General features: G+C 37.3%; 1 protein-coding gene across 1 annotated transcript in view; it reads left to right on the top strand.

Moving 5' to 3' along the window:
• Positions 1-5,973, top strand: part of PDHX (pyruvate dehydrogenase complex component X) — a 78,030-nt gene extending 72,057 nt beyond the window's left edge. The window contains exons 10-11 of the mRNA XM_039233365.1: positions 487-551; positions 3,665-5,973. Coding sequence (XP_039089296.1) covers positions 487-551; positions 3,665-3,923 — 324 coding nt within the window. The 3' untranslated portion in view covers positions 3,924-5,973. The remainder of the gene's footprint in view (positions 1-486; positions 552-3,664) is intronic.
• Positions 5,974-12,612: the final 6,639 nt, after the last annotated feature.

Raw genomic sequence — 12,612 nt, 5'->3', positions numbered from 1 at the left:
AGAAATAAATAAAAAACATTAAAAAAAAAAAAAAAGCAAACACTGAAAGATAAAAACTAATATGTTGTGTGATTGTTGCCATTCGACAATTTATTTAAAACCTCCTAGGTCGACAAGAATGGCTTCTCCTAATACTTTGTCCCACATGAAAATCTTTGTAGGCAGAATAATTTCAGTGTACCTGTGGAAAGTGTGCTGCATGGTAATGGACTATGGGGTTGTTCTGATACTGGAAGAATTGGTAAAGGGAAATATTTTTGTAGAGTTTCAGTTCACACCTTTAGCTTCTTAGATGATCTGTGCTCTAACTTACTCATTTTTGAATTGTATCAGAGAAAGTGACTTTGTGTGTGTATATATGTCCTATAAAGTCAGTGAAGGCGCATCAGCGGTGAGCGTGATCCCCAGACAAATATTGTAAGGGGCAAAATTAGCTGTGTCACGTGGTGTAGGTTTTCATTCTCTATTTGCATTTTTCTTTTTCAGGCTCTATCAAAGAAAGCGAGAGACGGAAAACTGTTACCCGAAGAATACCAAGGTGGATCTTTTAGGTAAAATTTAAACTCTGAATTACTGGTAGTATCAAACAGACAACCAGACCTGCACGTCTGTGTCAGCCCTTTTCATCTATTTTCTGAAACACTTCTTTTTACTTTAAGCACAATATTGAGGCTGGTAGGAGCCTTCTAGTGTTAGCTAGTTAATCTGTTCATGTACTCTCAGAATGACATGCAGGTTCTGAAACTTAAAAAATATGTATTTATAGGGACGCCTGGGTGGCTCAGTTGGTTAAGCGTCCAACTTTGGCCCAGATTATGATCTCACGGTTAGTGGGTTCAAGCCCCGTGTTGGTCTCTGTGCTGACAGCTCAGAGCCTGGAGCCTGCTTTAGATTCTGTGTCTCTTTCTCTCTCTCTGCCCCTCCCCGACTCGTGCTTTGTCTCTCTGTCCCTCAAAAATAATTAAACATTAAAAAAAAATACATATTTATAAATACATTTATAAACTTAAGCCTTTTTTTGTTTGTTTTCTATTTGTGATCTCTTATTTTAAGATATTTCAGGGGAAAATATTAACATTTCCATCCTTTAGATATTATCAGTGATCTTAAGTGTCACTTTCATACAGTGTAGTATACTGAGTATAGTGTGAATGTTTCAAAAATAGAAGAACACAGGTCTCAGTGTAACCAGTCAAAGCAAGTTTTAGACCATGACCAGCATCCCAGAAGCTTCCATTTACCCTTTCCTGATTATCCCCCTGGCAAAGGTAACCACCATTCTGAAAATTATCACCATAGATTTGTTTTGCTACCTTTGGTCTTTATGTAAATAATATATATTCATTAGTTTCTGACTTCTTTTACTCATCATTAATGCCTGTGAGATTACCGTGTTGCAATGTGAAGTAGTTATTTATTTGTTTTTGCAGTGTGTAGTATTTTGTAACGTATAAATACGCCAGTATCTGCTTTTACTCTTGGGCATATGTTGTTGTTTACAGTTTGGTGCTGTTACCAATAATGGTGCCGGGAACATTCTCATCAGTGCCTTATGGTGAATATATTTGTTATATAGACCTGGGAGTGGAACTCCTAAATTAAAAGCTTTAATGGATACTGCCAGTTTTCCAAAACAGTTATACAAATTTATACTTCCAGGAACAGTGTATGAGAATTCTCATTGCTTCATATTCTCACCAGCACTTTGTAATGTTAGGTTTTAAATTGTAACAGTTCTTGAGGTATATAGTGGTTCTCTTTGGGGTCAGGCAAATTATTGCTGTTGAATACTATTTTCATTTCCCTCTCAGCCTTTTGGGTATCTGGTAACTTATCAGATAAAGTACCTGTTGATATCTTATGTCCATTTTTAAAAATGATATGTGGAAGGCTCTTAGTTACAGATACACAGACCTTTGTAGGATACATATTATTTCAAATATTCTTTCCCTCTCTGTCCCTTGCCTTTGGAACTTTCTTCACAGTATTTTTAATGAACAGAAGTTGTGAATTTTAATGAAGTTCTATTTGTTAGTTTTTTGGGTTTGGGGTTTTTTGTTTGTTTTTGTTTGTTTTACAGCTTGTAGTATTTATTTTCTGTTTGGAATTACCATCCCAAAATTATGAAGTTATTTTTCTATGTTACTTTCTAGAAGTTTTACAACTTTTCATATGTAGATCCCAATCCATTTAAAATTGGATTTTTTATATGGTGTGAAGATAAAGGTAAAGATTCTTTTTTTTCTTCCCTCAAATGGATATTAATTACACTGACCTAGCATCCCTTATTCAAGAGCTGACTCCTCTGTAGCTCTGAGAAAATGACCATGTATGTGTTTGGTCTGTTCTGTGTTGTCCCTTCAAATGGCCTGAGTGTTCATCCCTTGCTCGGTACCACCAAGCTATAGAACCTTTGATACTTGGTAAGGGAAGTCTTTAATATTGTTCACCCTCAAGATTGTCTTTCTTGGCTCTTTATATTTCCAAATAAACTTCAGAATCAGCTTATCACTTTTCATATACATACACATACATACAAACCTTGCTGGGATTTTGGTTGGGATTGCATTAAATCTTTTGATCAGTTTGAGAAGAGTTGATATCTTTCCAGCATTGAATCTTCCAGGCAGTGAACATGGTATAAACCACTGTGTATTCAGTTCTTTGGTTTCTTTCAGTTCTGTTTTATAATCCTATAGAGAGAGGTCTTAGTAGATGTATTTCTTAATATCTGTTTCTTGCTACTATTGTAAATGGTATTAAATTTCATTTTTTTAAATTTTCTTTTTTTAATGTTTATTTATTTTTGGAGAGAGAGAGAAGGACAGAGAGAGAGATGGAGACACAGAATCTGAAACAGGCTCCAGGCTCTGAGCTGTCAGCACAGAGCCCAATGAGGGGTTCGAACCCACAGAAGGACCATGAGATCATGACCTGAGCTGAAGTCGGACACCTAACCGACTGAGCCACCCAGATGCCCCTTAAATTTCATTTTTAACTACAGCAACCTGTATATAGATATAAAACTAATTTTTACATTGGCCTTTTTATCTGGTGGCTTAGCTAAATTCACTTATGTATTCTACTATTTTATCAGTAGTCTTAGATTTTCTATGTACATAGTCAATTCATCTGTGAATAATGACTGTTTTCTTTTTTTTTTTTAAGTTTATTTTCAGAGAGAGTGTGTAAGCAAGTGAGGGGCAGAGAGAGAGGGGAGAGAGAGAATCTCAAGCAGGCTCTGCGCTGCCAGCACAGAGCCCAGTGTGGGGCTCGATCCCACAAACCATGAGATCATGACCTAAGCTAAAGCCAAGAGTCAGACACTTAACTGACTGAGCCACCTAGGCACCCCATGACCATTTTATTTCTTTTTTCTAGTCCTTCTTATACCTCGTCATTTCTTTTTCTTGTCGTATTCCACTGCCAAGGATTTCCAATTCAATGCTGAATGAATGTTGTATTTATTAGACATACGATATATGTGTGTCGATATTTGTTTTTTGATACTGTTGTAAATGATATGTTTGTCTTTGTCTTTGGTCTTTGAGTAACTTGGCATAAGGTTCTGTATCAGTTTTTTAGTAAAGGAAAATCATAGGCTTCAGGAAAGTGTTCTTTGACTAAGGACATGCCACCTTCAGAGTTTTTTCTTTTCCCCTAGTATTTCCAACTTAGGCATGTTTGGCATCGACGAATTCACTGCAGTGATCAACCCTCCTCAGGCCTGCATTCTGGCTGTTGGGAGGTTCCGACCTGTGCTCAAGCTAACGCAGGACGAAGAAGGGAACGACAGGCTGCAGCAGCACCAGCTCATAACGGTCACCATGTCAAGTGACAGCCGAGTCGTGGACGATGAACTGGCTACCAGGTTTCTTGAAACTTTTAAAGCAAACCTAGAGAACCCTATCCGACTGGCCTAGTTCTCTAAGATAAGAAGTTGGTCTTTGGCTTAGTTAATTGGGTAGCTGTTACTAGAACCTACACTATACGAAAACAATTAGGTTTATGAGCGTGAAGTGGATGAGTTGTTTATTTAAGGTGAACGAGTTTGGCCCGAGTTGTCTTCGTTTTCAGTTTGGGTTTGATGTTATAGAAATAAATAGCAAACTGTAACTAGTAAAAGAAAGAGAACACTTGGTTAGATTTATTTTTAACCTTTGGTGCTGTCCTAAAGTGAAATGTAAATTAAATTGTTTGGCTCATGTGAGCATTTTAGACTATTTGAGAATATATAATAAGTTGTAAAATGGAAGAATTGTTAGAACTAATTATGTTAAAATTAGAACTCATCTTCAAAGAGAAGCCCTTTAATTTAAGCAGTGGGACCTCACTTTTTATAAGCACTGCTTTAGATATACTTGAACAATTTAATATGTACAGAAGTTTATTCTGGATAATAGTGAGTAACTAAGGATCACATTGTATTAGGGGTTGTGGCAACATTATTGAATTTTTTATGTACATAAAGCCATAGGTTTTAGAGTGGTTTCTATCAGTCTTATTTTTCACTTCTATGACACTGTGAACTTCTAAAGAGGAAGAATTAAAAAGTCAAAAATAAGAGAGAGAGACCAAAACGTATGTTTCAGTAATAAACTAGTTAAAATATCTAAACTTTCTGAAATAAACTGTTCACCTTCATATTAAGTTGGAATATATTAAAATAAATTATGCTATTTCCTACCAAACATTTTAAACTAGTGTTAATTTAAACACAAAATGTTGTTTTTTAGTGCATTTTAATCAAGTTTGTGTTGTGCAATAAAATGTGAGAAAATATAAAAACTTCTTTATTTTTTAAATGTTAGGACACAACAGTTTAGCAAATCCCTGAAGTTGGACAGTAATTTAGCTGGAACAGCTTATAAGGAATTCTACAGGAGGAAAGAAAGAATTTAAACTTGATCCAACCTTAGGAAAACAACGGATATGGAATGTAAAACTTTGAAAGAGAGTAGAAGGGAAATCTTACGAGGTAGGCAGGAACTCTTCTTTTTACTCCATCAATAGTAAGAACTTTTTACTAAATATTGTAAAAGTTAGAAGAGCTTATTTCTCTTTTAACAACTGTACTACGATCAGCATGTTAACTGTCCTGAGATTGAGTGCTCATTTAAATACCCAGTCACTGAAAGGCTTGCGTTAGCATCTGCTGCCGGGAGTCACTAGAAGACACACCACATGGCATGACAGCTCACTACTTATGCTCCAGCCAAAAAGCTTCTAAAACCATTGGAGCCCCAGTGTATCAGTTGTTAAGGATGTGCTTAATCCAATTGCTCAGTTTTAACAAGCTGTTTTTTTTCAAAGTAGTCTTAAAAACCTTTGTCATATTAACAGTTACACTAAAAATTGTCACCAAATGCTTTTTTCAAAACAACTTTCATACGTTATGTTACTTTCAGTTTTCACTGGACTTATCTGGCTTTTTCCTAATTTTTATATCTGAGGACTAGAACTTGAGACGACCATAAATAAGCGTTGGCTTGGAGCTCTGTTTCCACATAGCGACAGGCATACGCGGTAATGCATCTGCTTCCCCGGCAGGGAGATGGGTGCTCTTAGCCCCCCACTGCCTGCCTTAGAAAGTCGTGAACCACACGGCAGAAATGCCGTGTACATTTGAGACATTGTGATTTTTCACGGGTTCACCTCTCAACTTTTGGTACAAATTCATTCTGACTGGAAGCATTTTCTCTAGTATTCACACTGATTATGGAAGGAAATTGGCCATAACACTGATGTGAGGAAGAAGTACTATAAACATGGTAACGTGGTTTGGGTTATTCTGGAGGATGTGCTTTATGCTACATGGCCAGGCTCCCTCCTCCCGTTTTTATGTGTACATATATACATGTTTGTTTCTTTTTATATGTATTATTTATATATACTTTATTGTATGTATAAAATAGATATTCATTTGTAGTACTGATAGGTGTCACACTGAGAAGTTATAAAAATTAAATTTTATATCTGGTCATCTTTTTTCTCATTTGAACAGGGAAAATGAGTAAAATGTTGGGAAGACTTCTAAGGAAAAGGCAACACACATTTCAGTTAACACTTGGGCATGAAAATAAATACCAACGAATGTTAGAATTTATAAATCAAATGGCCCTGCTTCTCCAATTGCAATTCATAGGTTACATTTACAGAGTTTGTTCACTGTTTTGTGGCGACAATATATTGCTGGCCCAACTCCTTTGTTGGAAACATTACTAAGAGACTTATATGTACTAGTACAGCTATCTTATATATAGTGTCCAGTGAACTTTAATTTTTAAATTTTTTAAATTTTTTGCATTTTGGATTTAACTTCACACTAAACTGTAGAGGCCAGCCATTCAGGCATTATGTTAAAATAAACCTAGTTTTCTAACCTTTTAACTGAAAGATAGGTGGTGCTGTGAGTTAATGGATTATAGTTAGAGTGTGGGGGAAAAAAAGTAAAATGGCATTTAAATCTTCACATTCAAGGGAACTGTATCCTCATTACACATTGCATTATGATGGACTTTGTCTCAGGTGACATGAAAAGTAAAAGAACCAAGTATGTTGCAGGTAAGAATTAACTGTTAATTTAAATTTGGTCTTCTTCATGAGAAACTTCTGTTAAGTTTCTTCTGTTTTTCAGACACCAGAAGTAACAGTGCAGAATTTCTGTAAGGTTAGGCTGGCCATAATATACAAGGCAGGTCAAAACAGGGAGAGGACAGCAGTCAGTCAGAACCATCTGGAAGCTGTTGCATTAATGAAAGTGTGCATTAACCAGACTCTACACTAGGTCAGGGGACTTTAATGTCTATTTGCTGAGGTCTGTTATAAATATTGAGAGTGGGTGTGTGCTGTCAGGTGATGCAATAATGTAATTTCCCGGTCCAAAACACAGTCCTTCATGGCCCACATCTCCAGTATCCAAACGATTAAGTTATGTACAGCAAATGGTATATTTCAGAAGACATTTAACTTTCTGCAAACGGAGAGAGCAGCAGTCTTCCAATAAAATAATTTTAAATAGTTTTGTCAACCTCTAAAGTTTACGTTCTCGTTTCCATTGGTTGCAGCAGATGGGGACAGGTGCTGGGTTGGAGGAAAGGTGTGGTTTGTCTAGACTTGTAATATTGAATGAAATTATAAAGATGTGTTTTGAAAAGTGATTAGCCTCTTAGTACTAGTCTTTTGTTTTTTTCATATATGAAAAGCTTACTTTCACATTTTATCATTCATCTGTATTTTTTGCAACAAGTTCAAGCAGCCTTTTCTTCCTAGGAAAGTGGATACTTTTAAACCTCTAACTCAACCTCTACTACACATGATATATACAATAAAAGGAAACGTGGGCTTTTATTAAAAGTTGAGAAATTATTCACAAAATCATTAATTAGTCATGATTTGCCTTTATTCATACCAAAAATAATTTGTTTTCTGAAATTCCTTCATTTATGAAATCCTTTATTACCCCATCACTTAAAAATAGATCTCTTTTGAGGCTGTTGAGATCAAATGAGACATTATATTAGTCATAGCACTTTATGAAGCATAAAGTATTCTATACATGTAAGTTGTCGAAATGTTAATCATGTAAATTGCACTCATTCTACTTCTTTCCAGTGGCTCCCCAACAGCCTGTTGGGTAAAGAATGGCATTTGTCAGGGAACTGCAGGAGAGCACTCGGTAAGTCACTGTCCTTCACAGCAGAACTGCTCTTCAGCACATACTTTGCACCCCAAGTATTAAATCAAGAGTATTTTAGCCTGGGTTCAGCTTTATCTATAAATTATTGTGCTCTTGGCAAACACTCTATTTTCCTGTGCCTCAGTACTCTTACCTATAAAAACATGAGGAAACAGGAGGGAAAATGAACCAGTGGTGGTGGTGGTTGCTAGTCCTGTTTAATCTTCTCAATTCTGTAAGGCGGGTAGAGCCTACTTTACCACCATCACACAAACTCAAGAGATTATGTAATTTGGCCAGAGGCATATGGCTCACGTACCACAACTGGGATTTGAACCCGGACCCGTGCAGCACCCAAATTCAAGCTCACCACAGTGCAAGTTGTACTGGTACTGAGATAGTTGGGTATTAATACACAGCACCTTCCACTTGGAATAACTGAAGGTCTTATTTCTCAGTAGTTACACTGATATGTTTGCTACATGGCCACTCTTTAGTCATTTCATGTTTCTTCTGTAGTAGTTCTCTTTGTGTCTTTCTGGTTGGTAATTGTATGCAGAAAGTGCTGAGGGATATTTGTTTTCATTATGGACATTTCCCGTTAACTGGAAATGCTGAAGTTAAGTATTATATAGCTCCTCCCTCTGAATGGAAGGCTTAGAAAAATATCAACTTAAGAAACTAGGGGCTTAGTTTCTCTAAGGATAAAAACATGATATATTTCACATTTAATAAATACCTGGGAATCTGGTCCAAGTTCAGAAGTAAAAGTAGTTACTCCCAATTTTTCCTCTCCAGGCTCCAGACTTCTGTGTGGACAACCAGTATCAGTCAAGGTCTGGTCTTGTGTATTGACCTTATTAGTCAGGGACCATTGATTGTGGTTCACCGTCTGGCAGAGTTCATTGAGTTGTCAAGGCCAGATCTGTCCACGTTCACCAGGGGAAACAGGAAGCAGCTCTCCAGGACACGGGTGAGCCTCAGCCACTGGGCTGGCACACTGAAAGGGCTCAGGGTGCCACGGTGGATGGGAGGCTTGGAGCACACAGTATCTACATTGAGAGGGCCATCGGGACTTAATGTTAGGAGGGCCATTCTGGACATATGGCAGGAAAAAAGACACCTACTTGTTCCCTCATGCGCCTTCTGAGAAAGCTTAACATCATTTTGCTGTAAAAGGAAAATGCTTAAGAGAATTGCATTCATTACTTTACAACAGGCATTAAAGGGTAAATTTGAAATTGAGAGACAGTAAATCAATAACTGGTATAATAAGCCCAACCATGAAGGCTGGGAAGTAAAGTATGATGTCATTATTTGGAATAACACCAAATCATAAGACATCTTAGGAAGGCATAGCAGTCTGCATTAGACCTGCTTTGTGGGTAAAAACCTATCTAGGCTACAGGTAGTACTGAAAATATCGTCACTTCATCTCAAGTGATTCCCCTTATTTCCTAGATGGGACATTCATTCAAGTCTGAAACAAAAATAAAATGTGAAATACAGTATTCATTCAACAGTGGTGAGCATCTCCTGTGCATCACTACTGAGGATTCATAGCTAATGGCTTTGCCCTCAATCAGCTCAACCTCCAGATAAGTGATACACAATTCATTAAGTTCTACAAAGTTCGTGCCCAGGGCCTGGGTCAAGAGGCAGGCTTCCTGCAGGATGTAACATTTGAAGCAGGTTTTTACCAATTTTAACCAACTCCCTTTTGTTTCTGGCTTCTCTAATTTCATTAGCCAAAATATTTAGCACCTTATACACACCTAATGTACAAGTATCAGCACCCCATCGTGTTTAACCTCAACTCAATACCTGCGCATACCACAGGTAACTTTAACTCCAACAGTGCTTAGAAACAGAGTTGGAAGGAAAGGTACTCAGTGGGCAGTTGTGTGGGCGGAGAGAGCTTTACACCTATTACCTACAAGAAAATGTTCTTGCCAAGGTCATTACGCCTAAGGAAATTCAGATTTGTTTAGGAATAAGCGCTCGTGCCCTGTTTAATTGAAATAGATTTTAATATTACCTCTATTCCCTTACCTCTTTCTTAGCCTCTGCTGTTTTGAAGACGTTTTGTGTGTGCAAATGCGTTCTGTTTATGGAGTAAGTCATGTGCCAGGACAGATATTTCTTTAGGTATCTTCACGCCCATAGTTTCACATCTCGAGGGACCATCTGTTAAATTTATTTTCAGAGAATCATGATCATCTTTGGGCTCCCCAGCTAACTAAACAAAACTATAGGAGCAAGTGAAAATCGTGTTCTATTTTTTAGCATTCCGTATCTTTAATGCTAAATATCAAATTAGTAGTTTCGGAGACCAGCTTTGTTCACCCACTAGCACCACGCAGCCCTTCGGGTTAACTTGATTTCATTACTCAATACATTATGCAGTCTGTGAGCATTTCATTTTGACACCAAATCATCTGTTCTTTATTGATAAATTAATAACTATTTTATCTCAACTTGTTAATTAAATCTAATCAGAATGCAAGTTTCCAGCTATTCTCTTTAATGCTTTGATGCAACTTCAGAAGAATAGAAGTATAGGCTAAATTTTATAGATTATCTGTTCCTGAAAGTAGACTCTAATCCTCGATCTAAAAATTTCAGGTTGGGCCCTTTTTTCAGAAGCCAGTTACTCCTTTGAGCTGAGAGTACATGAGCCTGAGAATTGGGTAAAATGGAAGCTCCATAGTCATAGGGGGATAGGCTTTTATCTGTGTTTCCTCATTTCCTAAAGGAGTTGTCCCAACGTTGGGAAATAATTGGAAGGAATACTTCCTAAAATGTTGTTGGAGCTATTCTGTGCCTAGATTTCAAGGACATACTGATCAAGTAAGAATGTTACCATTTGTCAAGACTAACCCATAAACAGGGGTGCCTGGGTGGCTTAGTCGGTTAAGCGTCCGACTTTTGCTTAGGTCATAATCTCACGGTTCGTGGGTTCGAGCCCTGCGTCGGGCTCTGTGCTGACTGCCAGCTCAGAGCCTGGAGCCTGTTTCAGAGTCTGTGATTCCCTCTTTCTCTGACCCTCCCCTGCTCACGCTGTCTCTCTCTCTCTCTCTCTCTCTCTCCTAGAAATAAATAAAATATTAAAAAAATTAAAAAAAAAAAAGACTAACCCATAAACTATGCTTTCCATAAGATGAGTTCTGTGGCCAGTTTCCCTGTATGGTGGGTAGATAGATAGGTGAACGTTTTCGGCTGGTAGCAGGGCCCTCTCTTATTTGAAGGTCCAAGTCTTTCTGTCTATTTATGCTTGCAGTGCCTTATAGTGGACATATAAAAGCAACTTACCTTTTGAATGATGAAGACTCTTTATCTGCATCAATTGTGTTTTTCTCGCAATTGAAAGATTATACTCTTTAAATGGAGGATGACTCTTTAGAAAAGGTTTCTAGTTCATGGTACTCAGAGAATAACAGATATTTGGTGGACTTTTGCCCTGTTTCCTTTTTAAGAGAAAAATCAGTAAGGAGAAGATGAGGCAGGAGAAATAAGACACAAATGGAAATATTCGTAATATTAAATAGACACCTAGACAAGGACTCAGGGTTAACATGAACAGTCAGTAATTTGATTTGATTAGAGACAGGACAGGCTTTTTTTTTTTTTTTTTTTTTTAAAGAAAACTTTAAAGTTTCATTCCAATCTATTTTTCCAGCTCTAAAGTAAATCCCTTACTGATTAGTGTTGGCTGTTGGCATAAAGTTACCAAAAAAAAAAAAAAAAGCTACCAAGTAACAGAATTTTTAAAATTTCTAGGGGCACCTGGGTGGCTCAGTCAGTTAAGCATCTGACTTTGGCTCAGGTCACAATCTCACAGTTCACAAGTTCGAGCCCCTCGTCAGGCTCTGTGCTGACAGTTCGGAGCTTGGAGCCTGCTTCAGATTCTGTGTTTCCCTCTCTCTCTGCACCTCCCCTGCTCACACTGTCTCTCTCAAAAATAAATAAACATTTAAAAAATATTTTTACAAATTCTATATATCTCTTGGTTTTGTAACTGCATCTTATTTCACCTTTAGACAGGCATTTTTTAAATCACAACCAATGACAATTTAAAAATAAACATGTAAGATGCCACAGAGTGCAGGGGAACTCTGCCTGGTGAAAAGTGGGAATCCTCACTGGTCTTTTTGTTACGTACCCCAAACATGTACCAAATTTGACAGGAAGATCCAAATTCCTTTGTTCCCTATTTCAACACTTTTCGTATTCCCCTCTTCTCAGCTCCCAAGGAGCCATCTGACATGGATTCAAGTAGGAGGGTATTTATTAGGCTATGGTGCCAGAACTGCCATCTGTTAGGCTTCGTTCTTTCTTTCCACACGGCAGGTGTGGTCGGATCAGCCCAAAGCTGTACCTACTTGGAAGGCAGCCTTCTTAGAAAGTGCTGGATTAGGCAGATTAAATTATCTACTTGGAGTCTTTAGGAAAATCTCTTTTCCTTTTGATTTGTGTTCTTGTGCAGTTGTTTGTATTTTTCTTGACAGGAAAATGGTAAACTTAATGGCTGAGATAAAGGTGTGGATCTAGAGGATAGAAGCCAAAGAAGCTGTTCAACTTGTTTTTGTTCTCGGCTTAGGCAGTGGCGTGTTGGTAAATGTTTAACAACTGGCTCTCTGGGGGGAAACGTATAGGTGCCTATAATCAAATGTAAGTCTATTATACATCTTACTGATAGACAAACAATGCCATATACAATTAACAAATTGAATAGGATATATAATGCTATTAAATACAATAATGTATAAATATATTAATAATACAATGCAATGAAATATACAATTCACAAGTAATAGAACATACAGCAGCCTTTATTGTCAGTTTTATATAGCTCATTGATTCTCACAGAACGTGCTCACTGATTTTATGGAACCGTTCTATCTGTAGCCAAACGATGGTTGCAGGTGATGAAT

Source organism: Hyaena hyaena, unplaced genomic scaffold (assembly GCF_003009895.1).
Source record: "Hyaena hyaena isolate Hyena2069 unplaced genomic scaffold, ASM300989v1 scaffold_74, whole genome shotgun sequence".
NCBI lineage: Eukaryota > Metazoa > Chordata > Mammalia > Carnivora > Hyaenidae > Hyaena > Hyaena hyaena.
The sequence above is the reverse complement of the archived record's forward strand: the minus strand, read 5'-3'. Positions and strand labels throughout refer to the sequence as shown.